This window comes from Pungitius pungitius, chromosome 18, assembly GCF_949316345.1.
Source record: "Pungitius pungitius chromosome 18, fPunPun2.1, whole genome shotgun sequence".
In the NCBI taxonomy this organism is placed as follows: Eukaryota; Metazoa; Chordata; class Actinopteri; order Perciformes; family Gasterosteidae; genus Pungitius; species Pungitius pungitius.
In genome coordinates this window covers 6989858-7006357 of record NC_084917.1, presented here as the reverse complement: position 1 = coordinate 7006357, position 16500 = coordinate 6989858, and the positions used below count along the sequence as shown (strand labels likewise).

Here is a 16500-nt window from a genome sequence, read left to right as displayed (position 1 = left end):
CTGCTCAACTGTAAATACAATTAACCCCGGGAATTGTGTGATGTTGACTTTAGGTTTTGTGCATTTTCTCACTGAGTGCCGGTAGCACCGTGCTCTCCGAGGATGACATCATGGGGTTTCAGGTTGCCCGCGGTGGCTTTGGTTTCCCAGGGGGGGTCGGGTCGGGGGGGGGGGGGGGGGCGTAGACCTGGAGAGCAGATCCACGCTGTGAAAAGACACCCGTTCCCTCCGCTGAGATGCACACACAGTTGACTGACCTCTCTGCCACCTCGCTGCGAGCTCGGTTTGTTATTGGCTCCGTTACAGTGAGTTGACAGATGAAGGCAGATGTGTGTTCCTTTCTTGTAGACAGATTATCCGGGTCGTTTTCGGAGTTGAAAAGTACTGTAATTAGCCGAGTTAAGACTGTAATGCGGCTTCGTGGCAATCTGGTGGGATGTGTTTTTTAAGATTGCCGTCTGGGGGACAGATGACATACCGTACGTATTATTTCTCGTGCGGTTTGCATTTTCTGTATGATGTGATGAAAATGCAGTGACGGAGTAAAAGTGTGTTTAAACAGGACTTCATCAAATCAAAGACAATGCACACATTGTTTTTGTGAACACGTAAAAGGCAATGAAGCCGGATTTATCTGGACAGGACCTCTTCTTTTTTGAAAGCACAATAATAGACTGCACAGTAAATGGCAAATGGATTGCACTTGTTTAGCACTTTTCTAGTGCTTCGACCACTTGAAGCGCTTAAACACCTCATGTGGAGCGGAAGGAAAAGCCTTCGTAGATGCCAGTCATTGCCGTCAATCATCTGGTTTAGTTATTTCAAGTCTCTGGAGCCTGCAAAGTCAACCTCTTCCTCTGTGATGTCAAATAAGCAGCGTGGCTCGGCTTTCCTCCGTTTTGTTTTTCATACGCCCCACATGGACACACCGAAGGGGTGGCGACGCGCACACACACACACACACACACACACAACCAAAACAAAGGTATCAAACCCGAATTCACTTTTCTTATCTTTGCCTAGATGTTTTTTGTGGAAATGGGATCGATTGTCAATTTATGAAAATCAGCTTATATGGGTGAACCTTTTGACACTAGAAGATTTAAATATAGTCCAAGGGTAATTTGTAGAATTTGTAATGTTGCATAGAGGGTGTTTTGAAAAGTGAAACAGGTTTCTTTTCAAGAGGATCTTTTCAAGTTATTTTTGAAAATGTAATTTAATACACTGATTTTATGCAATCACAGGCTTATCTACATATTTAAATAGCGTATTTCTTATTTAAAAAACAGCACATTTAGCTTGTTAAAAGCTTTTTCTTCTTGCATTCAGGGCAGTATATGAGGTTTTTTTAGAGGCTGGCCTTTACACTCTCTATGTCCCTGCCTCTGCTGCAAGCGTTGTTGTTGAAAATATGTGTCTGACAAATCCCATAACTTTATGAAAGTGCTCTTAAGCACACCGGCAAACAGGCGCTCTCTGTTTAAATGGAATCAGCTTGTTGGAAACACCTGTCTGTTGGACAGCAGTTACCCAAAACTCCCCATGAATCAGTCCAAAGAGCTCCGCCAGTGGCCTTGGCGACCAACTGGGCTCCACCACTGCTTTACAGGATAAACACATGTCATGAAAGAATCCAGGTCTTAACGTACAACAAAAAATGACTTTTTTTTTAAACAATGGCCTGACACAATGTTAAATGAACATCCAGGCGTGCCAGAATAAGCAAAGGTAGAGAGAGTGTTTGAGAGAGAGAGCGAGAGAGAGTGAAGACAATGGCTGGAGTGTGACTGAGCACCCGGCAGAAGCGTGTGGTTGCATTCTCGCTTTGTTCTATGAGATCACTGTTGTGGCAGATGCGGGATTGACTGGGAGCAGCTGTTTTTTTTTTCCTGTTTTTTTTTCTCCCTGTTCTCCAGTTACAGGCGCTGGCACTGCCTGCACTCTGGGGATGGGCAAAGGGGCGCGTTGTAAGAGTCTTAATACTTTGTTCTCTGAGGGTGGGCACAGCACTGTACTCCACCAGTATTCTTGGCATCGGAAGAGAGGGACGCGGCCGAAAGTGTCAAAGCGAGTGGGACTGGTGACAAGACATAACAAGCAGCTGGTTCCACTCTCACAGGACCCGTGGCGCCATTAATGACACTGAACGTGGAGACTGCGCTGAACTCAAAATATTATTGGAAGGTGCCCCGATTTATTGTGCGTGTCATTGGAAGCCAGATGAGGTTTTTTTTTTTTAAGAATAAAACTAAATGAGAAGGCACCTGGCCGGTGTGGTCGAACGAGAGCTTTTGTTATTGCAAAGGAAAAGAGAGAAAGTTCTAATGAGAATTTAAAGCCAGCTGCCTGACTCTAAGCTGTGCAAAAGAGACAGTTATGATTAACATCAACAGACACAGCAGCACTTCCAATATTTACCTTTTGAGCAGCGCTTCCTGTGCTGCATTATTTAACTGTTTGTGTGCAGCAGGACGCGGCAAGAGAGATGCCCTCACAAGCTCAGCTTTCTTCAGCTCTAACAGCGGTGGAGTCACAACCCATCGGGTGTAGATTTGTTATTCTTGCTCTAGACTTAAACAGAGCACCTGTAAATGGATATCATACCAACAATAATGTGCTCTTTGTGCAGATCCAATACTTAAGTGTTGTTCACACTCTGTTTCAATTCATTTTATTCCTGCTGTCTATACCTTTTTTTTATAGTTTGTGAATTATTGTTTCCTGCAGCGTAGCTCAAGCCTATAGCTTGAATTGTAAACACCTGATCACAGCAACCGCGACTTGTTTTTGCTGTTGTACATCCCAGAAGTGGATGAGGAGAGCAGAGGGTTCGGGATGCTTCTGCCAACAAGTTTCCGGTCTTCAGAGCCAGGAGTCCCAAGTCAAGAGAGAGCAGAGAACAACTGAACAGAATCTTTTTCTAAAAACCAACACGTTGGCACAGAGTCAGGACGTTTGCTGCTGACTGCAGGCATTTTGTTGGTGTGAAGCATGCAATTATTCTTGGCCTGTTGATCAAAGCGATGGATAAGATGAGAGATAGAGGTAATTAGTTCTTTCGTATATATCAAGCAGAGAAGCAGACATCCCATCCGGCGTATCAAGAAGTTTGCAACTAGACTAATAAGCTGGTGAGTCATGATGTGTGAATTATAGATTAATTGATCCCAGTTACTTTCTCCGCGTTGTTACCAAGCAACACGAGTACTGCAAGCATCTCACAGGAAATGGTTTACTGTACAGTCTCAGGTCAAAGGAATTCCTCTCTAACTAATGCTAATGATCCACCTTTCAAAAACTTTGAGTTTAATTCCTTTTTGAAGACAACATCCCTGATTCAAATTCACCTAACATCACGCAACCCGAGGACACCAGGAGTAAAGTGCACATTACGATACGCCATAATGGTTTTTGTAGGTTTATCTTAAGTCCTGTAATCGTTTCCAACACCAGCTCATATTTGACAAACGGGATTCAAATACGCAGTCTGTTCTCTGCAAGACCAGTACTGCAAACTATGTCTGTGGTTGCATCCGATGAGGTGTTGTCTTCCTCCCTGTCAGCAGGGTGGGGATGGTGCCCGCAGTGATGCGCATTTACAGTAAGTGAAGGAGTGATGTTTCAGTGATGGGTAGCATTTCCAGTATATTAATCGACTGCCGGGACGCGGCAGAGGGAGACTTGATGGGCCTTTTGGAGGGAAAGAGGGGGTTTGAAAGTGCGGAGGGCAGACGTTAAGACCTCACCTAGCTTATGGTGTTGACACAGAGACATCGATCGCAGGCTCATTGCTCTCCCGGCTGCTTCCTGTGTTTTCATTGGGCTGTCATTGGCTGAGATCAAACAACAACGTCAGGGGGGGAAAGGTACTGATAGCTCCGGATCCAATCCACTCGGGACGCCGGGGAGAGAAATTTACATGTATTAGAACGCCTGATAATCTACGTCTAAGTACCACTGTGAGGAAGATACTCCTTTCTTTACCGTTAGTTACCGTAGAAATAGCCCAGCTGTAAATGGCAAAACGAATGTGGATTCAATTGAGTTTAACGGCAGCAGTTTCAGGCTCCTTTAGGGATTTTATCAATTCAATTTGAAGCATCCAATACATCATAGAAGCAGTTTGGCATGTCAGATATGAATGGTGTAGCTCAGTGAAGATATCTTATTGTGGGATGAATGAGAAACAACAAAAACCATGAATGCAATTATGTCCTTACCGGACAGTGTCCTTACCTGTGTGACTGTCCTTACCTGTGTGGCTGTCCTTACCTGACACTGTCCTTACCTGACACTGTCCTTACCTGTGTGGCTGTCCTTACCTGTGTGACTGTCCTTACCTGACACTGTCCTTACCTGTGTGGCTGTCCTTACCTGTGTGACTGTCCTAACAGTTCAAACTCAGTGTGACATCCGATGTGTGTTCCGTTTAGTGTGCGTCCAGGTCAGTGAGACATCAGCAGTCACGGAGCACAGGCATTTCACTTCGACAAAAGGTAAATGTGTTTTCATGGTCATTTTAACTTTTAATCTTTATTTGCTGTCAATACACATTGCCTCTCAGTTGGTATTCACATACATTTTTTTGATATGGAACCTTTCAAATGAGGGTTAAAAGTAACATGAATCAAATAAAATAGTCAGCAAGGTTGCAGGAAAACATTAGACATTTAAACTGAGTTGAGGGACTCTGATAGCAAATACATGGTCTCCTTTAGTTTTAAGTGTATTAGTAGATTTTGCTCTGAGGTTGTGTGCCGGTCAATAGGGCCATAAAGGTTCACAGGTGTTTGTTTGAGCAGGACCTTGTAGCTCTTTAAAAGTAATTAGTAAAACCTTAAAATCAACCCTGAAGCCAAAGCATTGAGAATATAGTGGTCCGTGTTTTCTGCCACTTGAAAGAGTGATCGTGCAGATAAAGAGCGTGACGTCTTGAGAAAATAACCAAACAACTTTGAGCCGATTCAGATAATGATAGAAATGATCTGAAACCATTCAAGGTGGATCAAATGACTGAGCCTTTTACCTGCATGTGATAACACATTTGAAAGGTCTCGATGGATCGAGAAGCTGCACATCTCCTAGTTTCATTCTCAAAAAGCTGAGGATTAAGTAGAGAGATATATGGCTTGATGCTTGAGTGTTTTTTAGATAAGACGAATCGTTTTGCCGTCTGTAGCCCCCTTTCTTATCATACATGTGCCACTAAAAATATTGCTATTAACGGTGGCGTCAACAGTCTTCGGTGTGAGCCGTATCACTGCAGCCTTTACTCGACTCTGAAAGTCACAAAAAAAAATGCTTTCAGCCCTGCAGCCGAGGGAGGGGTTCGGGTGTGCATGGAAAATGTGCACAGAAGGCTCCTTCCTCCTGCTCTCGCTCTCAATCACACTACCAACAACATGGAGCAGGTAGTTTGACCGGAGGCATTGGACCGACGCAATCTATTAATTGCCACTGAATTATAAAGCCGTAAAACTAAATGTATCCAAACACCATTAATCATAATGGCCGATTGGCCTCCTTTAGCGAACAGACGTTTTCCGTGGCTTGTATGGGCAGTTCATTCGCCAGTTCAACTCCTGTCTCTGTGTGGACTAGTCCGTAGAGAGGTGCATACAGTCCAATAGCTGTTGCGGGGGCTGGGTTGTGTCCATTCTTTCATGCTTTACTACAGCCGAGGCCTGTGCATGATGGAAAAACCAATCCAGTGTGCCGAAGAAGCCAGATTAGTAGTGTACAGGCTTTTAGTTTCAAATCAGGTACACTGACTTTAATGTTTCTTTTATAGTTTGCCTTATCCATAGATTAGATGTAATATATTCATCTATTAAAAAACGTAATCAAATACCCTTTGAGGAGAGTTTTACACCCCATTGAACCAACAGACACAAATTATTAAGTTGTCAAACGCAATTAATCAGCATTTCGAATGCATTTCAAATGATTGGACTTGGTCACATGGACTTTTGAACGCTGTCTTTTATATTGTGTTGTTGATGTCTTCTGATGATCTGAATTAAATGCATTTAATCCTTTGTTGACATTTATATTTTTTACTGAAGATTGGTATCCACTCACCAATCGACTCGACTCTTAGCTTTTGTCGCAACAACGAGTATTAAAAAGCAGATCATTTAGTGACCACCCTCGTTCATTACTGATTCTGTCCCCTTCACCTCTGGTTCACACTTTTTTGTTTATATTGTTTCTGTCAGATTTGACACAAAGCATGTCGTCCAAGCTGTTCTCGTCCATTAGACATTTCCTGCAGCTTTGGTGCGACATTCCTACATGCACACATGCTATTAGTGCTGGTTAAAGAGCATGTGATATGGTGCGTACACAACCAGTTTCCCACAATTACAGCCCCCTATGAACCCAAGGGGAAGCAACTGTTATGGTTGACTAAACTGGGACATCTTCCCCCTAAATGTTATGTTTCTGCTTGTTTACATTTTTTTTTTTAAACTATTGTCTCTGCTCAGCCTCCATTCCCTGCTTTTCTTAACTTTTTCCATTTCTTTGACCCTTTTGCTGTCATGTCACTTCCCTCTCCGCTGGTTATTTAGTGGCTAGCAGGACTAATTGCAGCAAGAGACAGGTGGAGCCCCTCTGTAGCAATCAGTCTTGTTAGTGGCGGGGCAAAAGCTCACACTGGGCGATCTCCTTGTTTTTGCAGTGTGAACAGTGGAAAGAGGGCATGAACTCTTGGCACCGCCGTATACGGGGCCCCTTACGAGCCTGCCAGGCTTAGCTTATTCTGGGATAATGTCCGTGTTCTTACACCAGAAATTAAAACTCCTCTCTCCATCAACATGCTTAGATGGAAAAATAAGGAAAAATATGCTACTTTTCCTTTAAAAAGGTAGTCCACATATCACTTTTCCTTTATGGAGCTTCAAAGTTGGTAGAGATTTTAAGGTATAAAGACGACACTGCTCTGCACCGACGCTTTGGCATGCTCACTTCCTTTCACCGTGTCCGTGTTTGTACAAATCTGCTAATGACGTGTTAGTGTGAGCGCGTCGACTGTGCGCTGACATGGTGCAGTGTAATGCAACCAGGCAGGTGTGAGGGTCACAGCCAGTTTGTGGGCCAGCGTCTTGACCCCCGCTGTCTGCTTTGTCTGACCGTCAGAGGAACCCCTTAATTAGAGCCTTTGGTTTGCGGTGTCTGCCCAACGGACACTCGGCAACAATCCCTTCATTAAATGCTCCTGGTTGACTTGGCAAGAAGAGCCTCACTTTGCCGATTCCTGCTGCACAAAATCCATGTTAAGAGAATATCAGAGTTTTATTTTTACATACTTTAGTCACTATTTTTTTTAAAATAGTTTTTAGAATATTCTGATTCACCAAGTTGCTATGGATGTTTTCTTTTTGTGTCAGTCACGTGTTGTTGACTGGTCACTTTCTCTGCATTTTGATTTGATTGTAAAGCTGACATAAAGCATTTTGCTGGACTGAAAAGTACTCTGTGTAGCATTCATGCAGCCTATGTCAGATCAATAAATCATGGTTTACATGCTTCTGGATCTACAAAAATCACTTTTGAATGATTCACTGTTGGTATACACACTGCTGCATAGTGCTATTTCAACAAAATGTTGCCTTTTGGTGTTTGTGTATTCTTGCCTTATGTAAGATTTGAAAGGTAACCGAGCTGTTGAGGGAATCAAGCTAAGTACAGCCCACTGGCAACCAGGTGTGCTGACAAGAACAAGGAGGTTTACCCGGTAGAGAGAGAGAGAGAGACGAGTGTTGTGGCCCTGGGCCGCAGAAGGTCACTTTCTTCACTTCCACAGAACTACTGCTGAAGGTTGAGTGGCTGTTTCGTAGCCAGTGGTACAGCGGTGCCCGTGTGAGTGAAACCCCGAGCCACAGGTGTGTTACAGGTGCAGTCGCCAGTCAGTTGCTTGTCCATTGTTGTAATCCCAGCCCTTCGGTCAGCTGCAGTGTTTTACTAGCTGGTTGTAGTTGTAGGATTCGCCTGGTTAACGTATTTGTACACAGTATCGAGCCTTACGTCCTACTCCTTCAAAAGTGCACGTGTAAAGAGTTTATAGCAAATTCCTTGTTGCCTGTTGGGTCCTCCAAGAGGCCTCTGAAACAGCCGAGTTGTTTCCATCTGCAAAACCAATCACATCAGCCCTGATGTTTGGCCCAGGATGTGTGTGGATGGAAAAGGTCTCCGGTGGGTTTTGTTTGAATTTGATCCGTTGTTGTTGAAAAGGTCGCCAGTGGAGGATGATGATATTTACTACGACGGGATGGAAATGGGTCTACTGGTAAATGCTTACTGTATTATTGGATTTACCGGATTTTAGCATCAACGTGAGGAAGCGGCTTGATTACGTGGTTACAAGTTATTTAGTCACTATATATCAATTACAATTATTATCATAGTGAATTAGAATTACATTTATCCTATTAGGATTGTAGATTGTGTTTGTATTGCATGCGCTTACTGAGGCCGTGGGATTACTGTGCTGAATATACAACACAAAGCCAAATTGCTGCTTCACATGGCGTCACTTGATTTTTTTTTTTTTTTTCTCGACTGGCTTGAAGCAGTGTTAAGTGAAATGTTTATGAGGACCACAAACCTTTTGACGTTTACTGCCTGACAGACAATCGCCTCACAGAAACCGTGCGCTTGCAAAACTTAATTATCACCTGCACACATATTTGTGCATGACTGAATGCTGTAAATTCAAGTTGGTGGACACATCGTGTTCTCTCCTTGTTGTCTGGAACGTGTGAGTTTACAATCCTTTCTCTCTTCTGTCGGACAGGTCAGATCCTAAATCAAACAGTGGCACATATTATATTCCTATACGAGCACTTTTTTTTTTTTGAGTGACACGCAATCATTATCATGACATGTCATGGTTTTTCATAAATATTGGCAGAGAGAAATGATTCAAAACTTGTTCATGCTGTGTTTCCAATATCTCACAACATCATGAAAGGAAGAGACAGTGAGACGCTCCGAGTGAGAGAGTGAGGCAGCGTGACGGAGGGAGGCCACGGAGGGCGAATCTAGCTGTGACTGCCTTTTCAGTCCTTCATGAATGACGTTTGTCCCCCCCCTCGGCATTCTTTGGGACTTCAAAGCGTCAATCTCAGCAGAGTGACCTTCCCATTGTGCGAGTCGTGAATATTCATTGGTGTCTCGATGATGTCCTGTGAGAAAAAGGATGTCTGGATTTATGTGAATACACGCACCCACGGTGTCATGCTTAGATGTTGACACGGCTACATCGGCCTTTCTTCATACTGATATTAGTATCAGAAGTATTGGAGCTCTAAATAATCAACGCATTGCTAGTCAAAGCCTCTTTGACAAGCTAATTCTACTAGGGACTGGTCTACAAATGTATATGTATACATACATGTATATGTTGTGGACTAAATGTTTCTAGTACGTATAACTGTTGGTGAGAGCCCAATGAGGAAAGGATGAACGTCTTTGTCTTGCTGGATGATGAAGATCGTGTCACGCTTTTCTTTTTTCCTCCTGCGACCCGATTGGACCATCTGGGCCGGACAGCTGTGTTGCCACGGGAATAAAACTGCTTTCCAGGATTCTGTGACAGCGGGTTTAACGCTGAGCTGCCCGAAAATCCTCCTAATTTCACAGAGCCGGGGGTCAGTGTGGCCCCGGCGGGAGCATCGCTCATGATACGCATTCCATCCCTGCACAGAGTAATTTCGTCATCTGTGTTCCGCCGGGGCTTTTTGTTTCACAGGTTAGCGGTGATTTTTCACAGTCATCCATCCCGGTTCACTTGCCGCGTGATGAAAGGTTCGTTTGCTGCGTTTAAAGTCCCTGTCTGGAATAAAAAACACAGCTCGTTTTCATGGTGCATTGTAGCCGGTGTTATTGTAACGGTCTCTATTTCATGAGAAAATATTTTGCCTAATGAAATGGAGAAAGATTATTACAAACAACAAAGCTCCATTAATTGATCTCTGACTGCTGGAGGGCGGAATGTGGGGGAGACAGTTAGCAAAACCACATTTTAAATGATCGTACAGCTCGTCGAGTCCCCGCTCAAATCAGAACTTAATTACCACTCTACCAAGAGGTCAAAGCCAGAAGCTGAGCACCTTGGATCCAAAAAAAATGGGCAAGAGGCGCTTGATTTACTAACCTATGTTATGCTAAATAACTCCTGATGGTGTTTCTATGGCACAATATGTACCCTTCCATTTGTTTTCAATGAGAAGAAGAGGCCATATGTTCTCTCTGATGTGAACAGTGTTTGCAGTGCAAATCATTATTTATTTATACACATCTATTATAACAGTAGTGGAGGTGGAATGTTTCCGTCTACTGAAGAAAGTTGAGCAATGAAACCACCGATCTTATACGAGGAGTGGATGCCATTTTCCATGATGGCCCTTCATTCATTCCAACAAAAAGTTTCTCTCCGGGCTCATACACAGAAGAACTTTGTCAGGCTCCCCATGTGTTCGGCCCAATGAGCATGCTCATTCGAGTCCTCCTGTGGCCGAGCCAGCTTGGTGACTTCCTGCAAACTTTTCACACTTTCTGAGACTTACCGTGTTTTACTGAACCCAGTGGTGGGAATTCTGAGACTACAGAGTTATTTGAAAGCATTTTGGAGCCTCGGAAAAATTGTATTGATTGTGGTAACTCTGTTTGTGTGGTAATTATTGTCCATAAGAAAGTATTTTTTTAGACCTGAGGTTTGGATGTGATTGCTACAGAGCCTTGCAATGTTCCTGGAGGTTTTACCCAAAGGTGTTGGCAAGAATATTTGTGGTGGACAGAGAATCTAATAATTGACGACATACTTGAGAGGCTTGCAAGACGAAAATAAAAAAAGAATAGTCATCAAGCTATATATATAAGCTGTGATCTGACATAAACAATAACGCAGCTCAGTCACTTCTTGTGAGACTTTTCCTGCCTGTAACCTTTTAAATTGTTTCTTCCATTTTGTAATACAAGCTTTCTATAAAAAACGTGTGTAGTCTCTTCAAACCCAAACCAGGTTAACTGAACTATTCCTAACTAACCGCAGGTGGTTCTCTCCATGATGAGTAGACCCAACCTTGATGCCCGCATGCCAAATGTGACTATTTCTCACTCCAGTGGCAACAAACATTGTGGTTTTCGCCGGAGCGATGGAGGCGCTGACGGAGCGACCTCTCCGGCACTGTTATTCATCGCGTAACTGTGCGTGCGATGACAGACGGGCTCTGCAGTTAAAAACCAAGGGAGCGAGGCAGAAAACAGGAGGGGAAAGTGAGGAGTTCATTTAACTCGAAACCAAGTTTTCCAAACGAGTCTCCACCCCCGATTTCTTTTCTTTTTTTTCTGGTGAAGTGACCCCCGCCTACAGAGCCGCTCGCTCCCCCTGGACCCCCCGTCCCTGTGGGGCTGAGTGGGCTGTCTGAGAATACAGGGAGGCTCCACGCTGGGCGTTTGATGGAGCGCAGAAGGGTGTGTGAGGGGCACTGACCCATTCACATTGCTCCCCATGCACTCGTGCTCCAGAGGAGGCTGACTTATCACATGTAATGCACAGCTCTGCACAGATCAGAAGGGACAGCTATGGGGGGGCTGTGGGAGCACCCAAAGGGGAGAAGTGGCTGCCGGGAGCCGCTGCTCCCACCCAGTCGGGACAGGTGTGGACGACAGAAGCCCATTTGTTGTTGTTGTTGTTGTTGTTTTTTCACCCTCCTCCATCATTGCTTTAGCACAGTACCGGGACTTCTTTTACTTCCCATATTTGACACTTCAAGAATGATCTCTCACTTGTAGAGATCTTAAATGTGTGGTTAAGAAAATCTAATGTGTAGGCGCTCTAGTTAGACTTGATGTAATCCGTCATATAGCACACTTAAGCCTCACATAAATCTTCACCACTGGAATGTGTCCCTATTGTTGTCATGTTTTTTTTCTTCTTCTTTCTTCTATAGTATTGCCTGTTTGTGTAGGTTGGATTAGTGTGAAACTGCAAAGTTGTGGCGGTGCCTGGAGGTGTGAGCTCTAATCACCGCTAATCACCTCATGTGTGATGGCCTGATCCCTCTGCAAGTGTTTGTGTTTTCACCCCTTTCACACACGGATTCACATGAGCAACTGAAGGCGATGTGGCCAACGTCGGAACTTAAATACCAGACTCCCGGTTGCAGATTAGTGACCCGGCCTTTGCCTTTCACACAGCACCTGTGTCTGCGGCTGTAGCGCCGGACACGTTACGGACGGCGGGGTTGCAATCCTTTTTTGGTGAAATCAAGCATGCAGGCTCACTTTGAATGTGGAGTTGTGTTGTTGACTTGTACAGGTGTCTGCAGACACAATGGATGTGCTGACTCTGAAATATCCAACGGAGCAGTAGCGTGAAAGAATATCATGAAAATGTAATGCAGCAACTTATTTTCTCAATGCATTTCTTTGCAACTCCCCTTTTCTGTGTGTATGAGGGGGGTGGGGGGTGAGAGAGAGAGAGAGAGAGAGCTCAGCTGCTCCCTATAGTGAACCGGTCATAGAAAGGGCCAGGCAAATAGCACAGTGAGAGAGCAACTGAATAACACCCCCCCCCCCCCACCCCCACCCCCACCCTCTTTTCTCCCCCTCTGCTTTCTCTGTGTCCGTCTCTCCCAGGCTGTCAGTGTGGAGTAATGCTGGAGGCTGCAGTGTGCTGTGGGAAGTTGCTGAGAGGCAGAGTGGCAGGCACACACACACAGAGACACTTGTGCAGGAAAGCGGACTGACGCTCCCCCACCGAAGGATACAAAACACAAGGCTCTCGCCTCCGCCTCTTTGCACGGGCGCGTCCGCTGTGGCTGCACCTCGGGGATTTGGAGGAGGCGGGCGACCGGAGCCGGGAGGGGAGTGATGGTGGTGTCGCGGCTGCCTCTGGAGTGGACCTGGCGGGCCGTCCTCCTGGTCACCGGACTGGCATCCCTGAGCTGTGGGTCCGAGGGTGAGTGCCGGCGCTTCCATCCTTCCTGCCGCCTGTACGTTTGAAGTCACAGGCTGAGGCCTCCGTGGGATCGGCTCAGCTTCATCACGCCCAACTGTAATAGGGAATTAGCAAGAACCAGATCAAAGGATACCATTTGTGCACATTTTCTTTTTCGGGATGTGTATTTGTGGTTAAATGCACTTTATTTGTCTGAAGTCAGTCGGAGTGTGAGTGTTACTGGTTGATCGTTCTAGCTGTGAGTTTTTTTTTTTTTACCCTGGTGAATTTATGATTAGCAAAAGTTTCTTGGCATCCTAACAGAGGCTACCGTAAAAAGCGGGTGTGCATTTGTCTTGCCCCCTCCCCACCCACCCCCACCCCCCGTGTCATGTTTTGAATTGTTTGAAGATGGACAGCCAGTTGTCTTTTTACAATAAATGCCAACAGTGTCATGGTGCGTTGTGACAGGCGGGGAGGGGTGACCTGCTCTCAGCCTCAAGAAGATGACACGGGTGCATTTGTTGTTGCAGGGCAGGGAGAGACACATTGTTCTTTATATGTGTTAGTATGAGTGGGGTTTGCAATTTCTAGTTTTAAAGGTACACAAATAATTGATAGATTAATAGAAACCAATCTTCTACTTTTAATGATTTATGGGGAGAACTTTAACTTTTGCACACTTAGAAAGTTGGCAAACACTTATTAACAACACAGTTGGGTGTCAGGCTGTAAAGCCAGCATCTGGGTGCGCACACACACACACACACACACACACACACAAGCACAATGATTTATAAATATTGTCATTCAGTGACTTTCTGGAATATTTCCCTGAGATGATAAGATGATGTGTCAGTTCTTTAATTTATGTTTTCGAGGTGCTGCCTTTGCTACTTTATGATGAACTTTAGCTTACTCACAGTGAATGGAACATATTGAATTATTTGTGGTACTGATTTTAATATCGATTTTTGACAGTGATTTTTCGCTTTTACAGCTAAAATGTACGAACATTGAGACCAAAGCTTCAACAGTATTTTAACAATGACAACAGTGAGATGTCAATGACATATTTTTTATAAATTCATTGTAAATTTGAAAGCTTTAAAAAAATAAAAGGCATATGTATATAATGTAACTTCACATTTGAATACAAAGGGATGTTGTTTGGTCCTGAAAGAGAAGCTTCACTGAAAGTGTGTCAATAATAAAGAGCAGTGGTAAAATCCCAGACTGAATAAGTAGTTCAGAGCTAGCTGTAACTTTCACAGTTGGTCTCGAAATACGTCAGCTGCTGATGAATGTTTCTTCAGAGAAGTTCCTTCATTCTTACCAGTGCAGACTGAGCTATGTGTTTAACTTCTCATCCAATATTGACACCCAGTGTCTGTGTTTGAGGGTCGGATACCACACGGACAGAAAGGATGTAGGAAGATGGAGTGAAATTCAAAAAGTATTTAGAATTTATTTTCTGTCCTTCCAACAGTTGACTATATATGGAGGCAGTTTCTGGATGCTGCTGTTGGTGCAGTTAAAGCTGTGAGCCTTCTTGGAAAGCTTCCATAATAATGCTCTGTCTGCAATGTTCCACAGTTTTACTCCTTCCGTCAACTTTCTTTCATCAATACTTGAGGCACCAGTTGCTTATTTGGTTTCCTCTGTGATCTGATTGGGCAAAGGTCCCGCGAATGGGTAAAACATGTGGGAGGTTGGCCATAAATCAAAGTGGCATGGTCAATGTGCCACCTGTTGCAATAGGCTGTTATGGTTCACAGAGATTAGATGAGCATTCTTGAAGTTACAATGCAGTGGAAATACAAAGGAGTTGGTAGTTGCATTGATATGTTCAATAATATACGTTTATGATGATTTGAGGTGACAATAAAAACCCAATGTGTTCCGGTCATAACTGCAAAGGAAACTATTATATTGAGAAGGTGAGATGTTTCCTGACACAAGCTGTTTATGAATGCTGCTGTTTTTAATCTGAACCTGTGATGGGAATAAACAGAAGGCCAACCATAGCTTCACCATGTACCAGCAAAACTGCTCTCTGGTCTTCTGGACAGACATGTGAATTTAACCATTCAGTTTCTTAGTACTAGGTCTTGTGTTTTCTTTGACAGCGATCTTTGAATACTGAAAATGTCAGTTTGTCTCTGCAGGAATTTTAAGTTTACTTACATCAGCATCCACGAGTTTTAGAGTGAATGGGTTTAAAGGACAAAGTTTGTTAATAACGAACTGTTTTTTTTTTTAAGTTTGTGACTTTATCAAGAACTTTAGTGCATTTTGGTTCCTTTTATTTGTAACATTGTGGATGATTATTCTAGTTAGCGGTTATATGGATTTGCCTTGAAATCTTTCCTTTAACATTTGGAACTGTGACGTGCATTGATTCACATGTGGCTCTTTGGAAGACATCTGTGTGTTGTGTGAGTACAACGTGTGCCGAGGTGCAGTGGTCCAGGAGCACAAAACAGCAGCAGTTGGTCCTCTGCAGCCTTCTGTGCGCTGCTTCCTGTCAGGATGTGGATACGGTTCCCCCCACACAAAATTTGATCCCAAGGCAGATGTGCTGCTCCAGCAATCAGGAATCTCAGCATATACTGTGTGTGCCTTTTATGTGTTTGTTACTCATGCGCACCTTGTGATCTGCCTGGTGAGGTTTGGATGCTTGGGACTACTTTTTGGGAGTTGGTGGAGTTTTTAGGCGGACGGTTTGTTGTTTTCTGACGATGGATATGGGATTATGGAAGTCTGCAACCCAACAAAATGTAATTTATTGTTACATACGCTTGGAGAAAAGCTACTTTTGAATTCTGAACACACTGTCATAAAATATGTAAGTAGGGTTAACAGACGAGTGTAATGGTAATCTGTCTGTGTGGGTCAGCCCAGTGACAACAACCCCCCCCCCCCCCCCCTTAAAAGTATAAGCGGTTACAGACCATGAATTGATATTAACATTATTATAATGTGAATAAAAATATATAAACACATAATATACAACTATACATATCAAATTCCAAAGTTGGAAGTAAGTGTGTAAGAAGGAAATTGTATTCTTGTTCTTTGTTCTCTATAATATGGTTTATATGGTTGGTCCTGAATCACTGGTTTTATGTCCAAGTTCTGATGTCACTCTCTCTCTCTGTTCCTGGTATTTATCGCATGACGGCAGAAGCCTGTGTGTCTGCAGGGTGTTTTCAGTATTTCGCCGTGGATATCGCAGCTCTCTGTTGTATTCACACCTTTGTGGGACTTTAAAAAAAGCCTCAAAGTGACCATCTCAGTCCTCCAGGACGGCTCTCTGCTGGCAGACGGAGGGCAGGTCGCTGGAGGCTGCGTCGTGGAAACGGTTGAACCGATGCGGTTGTGGCAGACGCGGAGGAGAGATGTTGGAATGTGCTCTTCAGACACATTCTTGTCTGTGTGTGTGTGTGTGTGTGTGTCCGTGCATGTACAATATGTCCACATGCTTGAGTGCAAAGTCCTTTGAAGCCTGTAGGGGGTGGAGAGGGATGACGGTTGCGCTGGTAGGCCGG

The 16500-nt window shown here is 44.0% G+C and overlaps 1 protein-coding gene across 2 annotated transcripts in view; it reads left to right on the top strand.

Moving 5' to 3' along the window:
• bmpr1bb (bone morphogenetic protein receptor, type IBb) overlaps positions 1-16500 on the top strand; it is a 35524-nt gene that overhangs the window by 10707 nt on the left and 8317 nt on the right. For both annotated transcript variants that reach the window (XM_037485463.2, XM_037485464.2), the window contains one exon: positions 12649-12970. In XM_037485463.2, the coding sequence (XP_037341360.1) occupies positions 12883-12970 (88 nt within the window). In that variant the 5' untranslated portion in view covers positions 12649-12882. The remainder of the gene's footprint in view (positions 1-12648; positions 12971-16500) is intronic.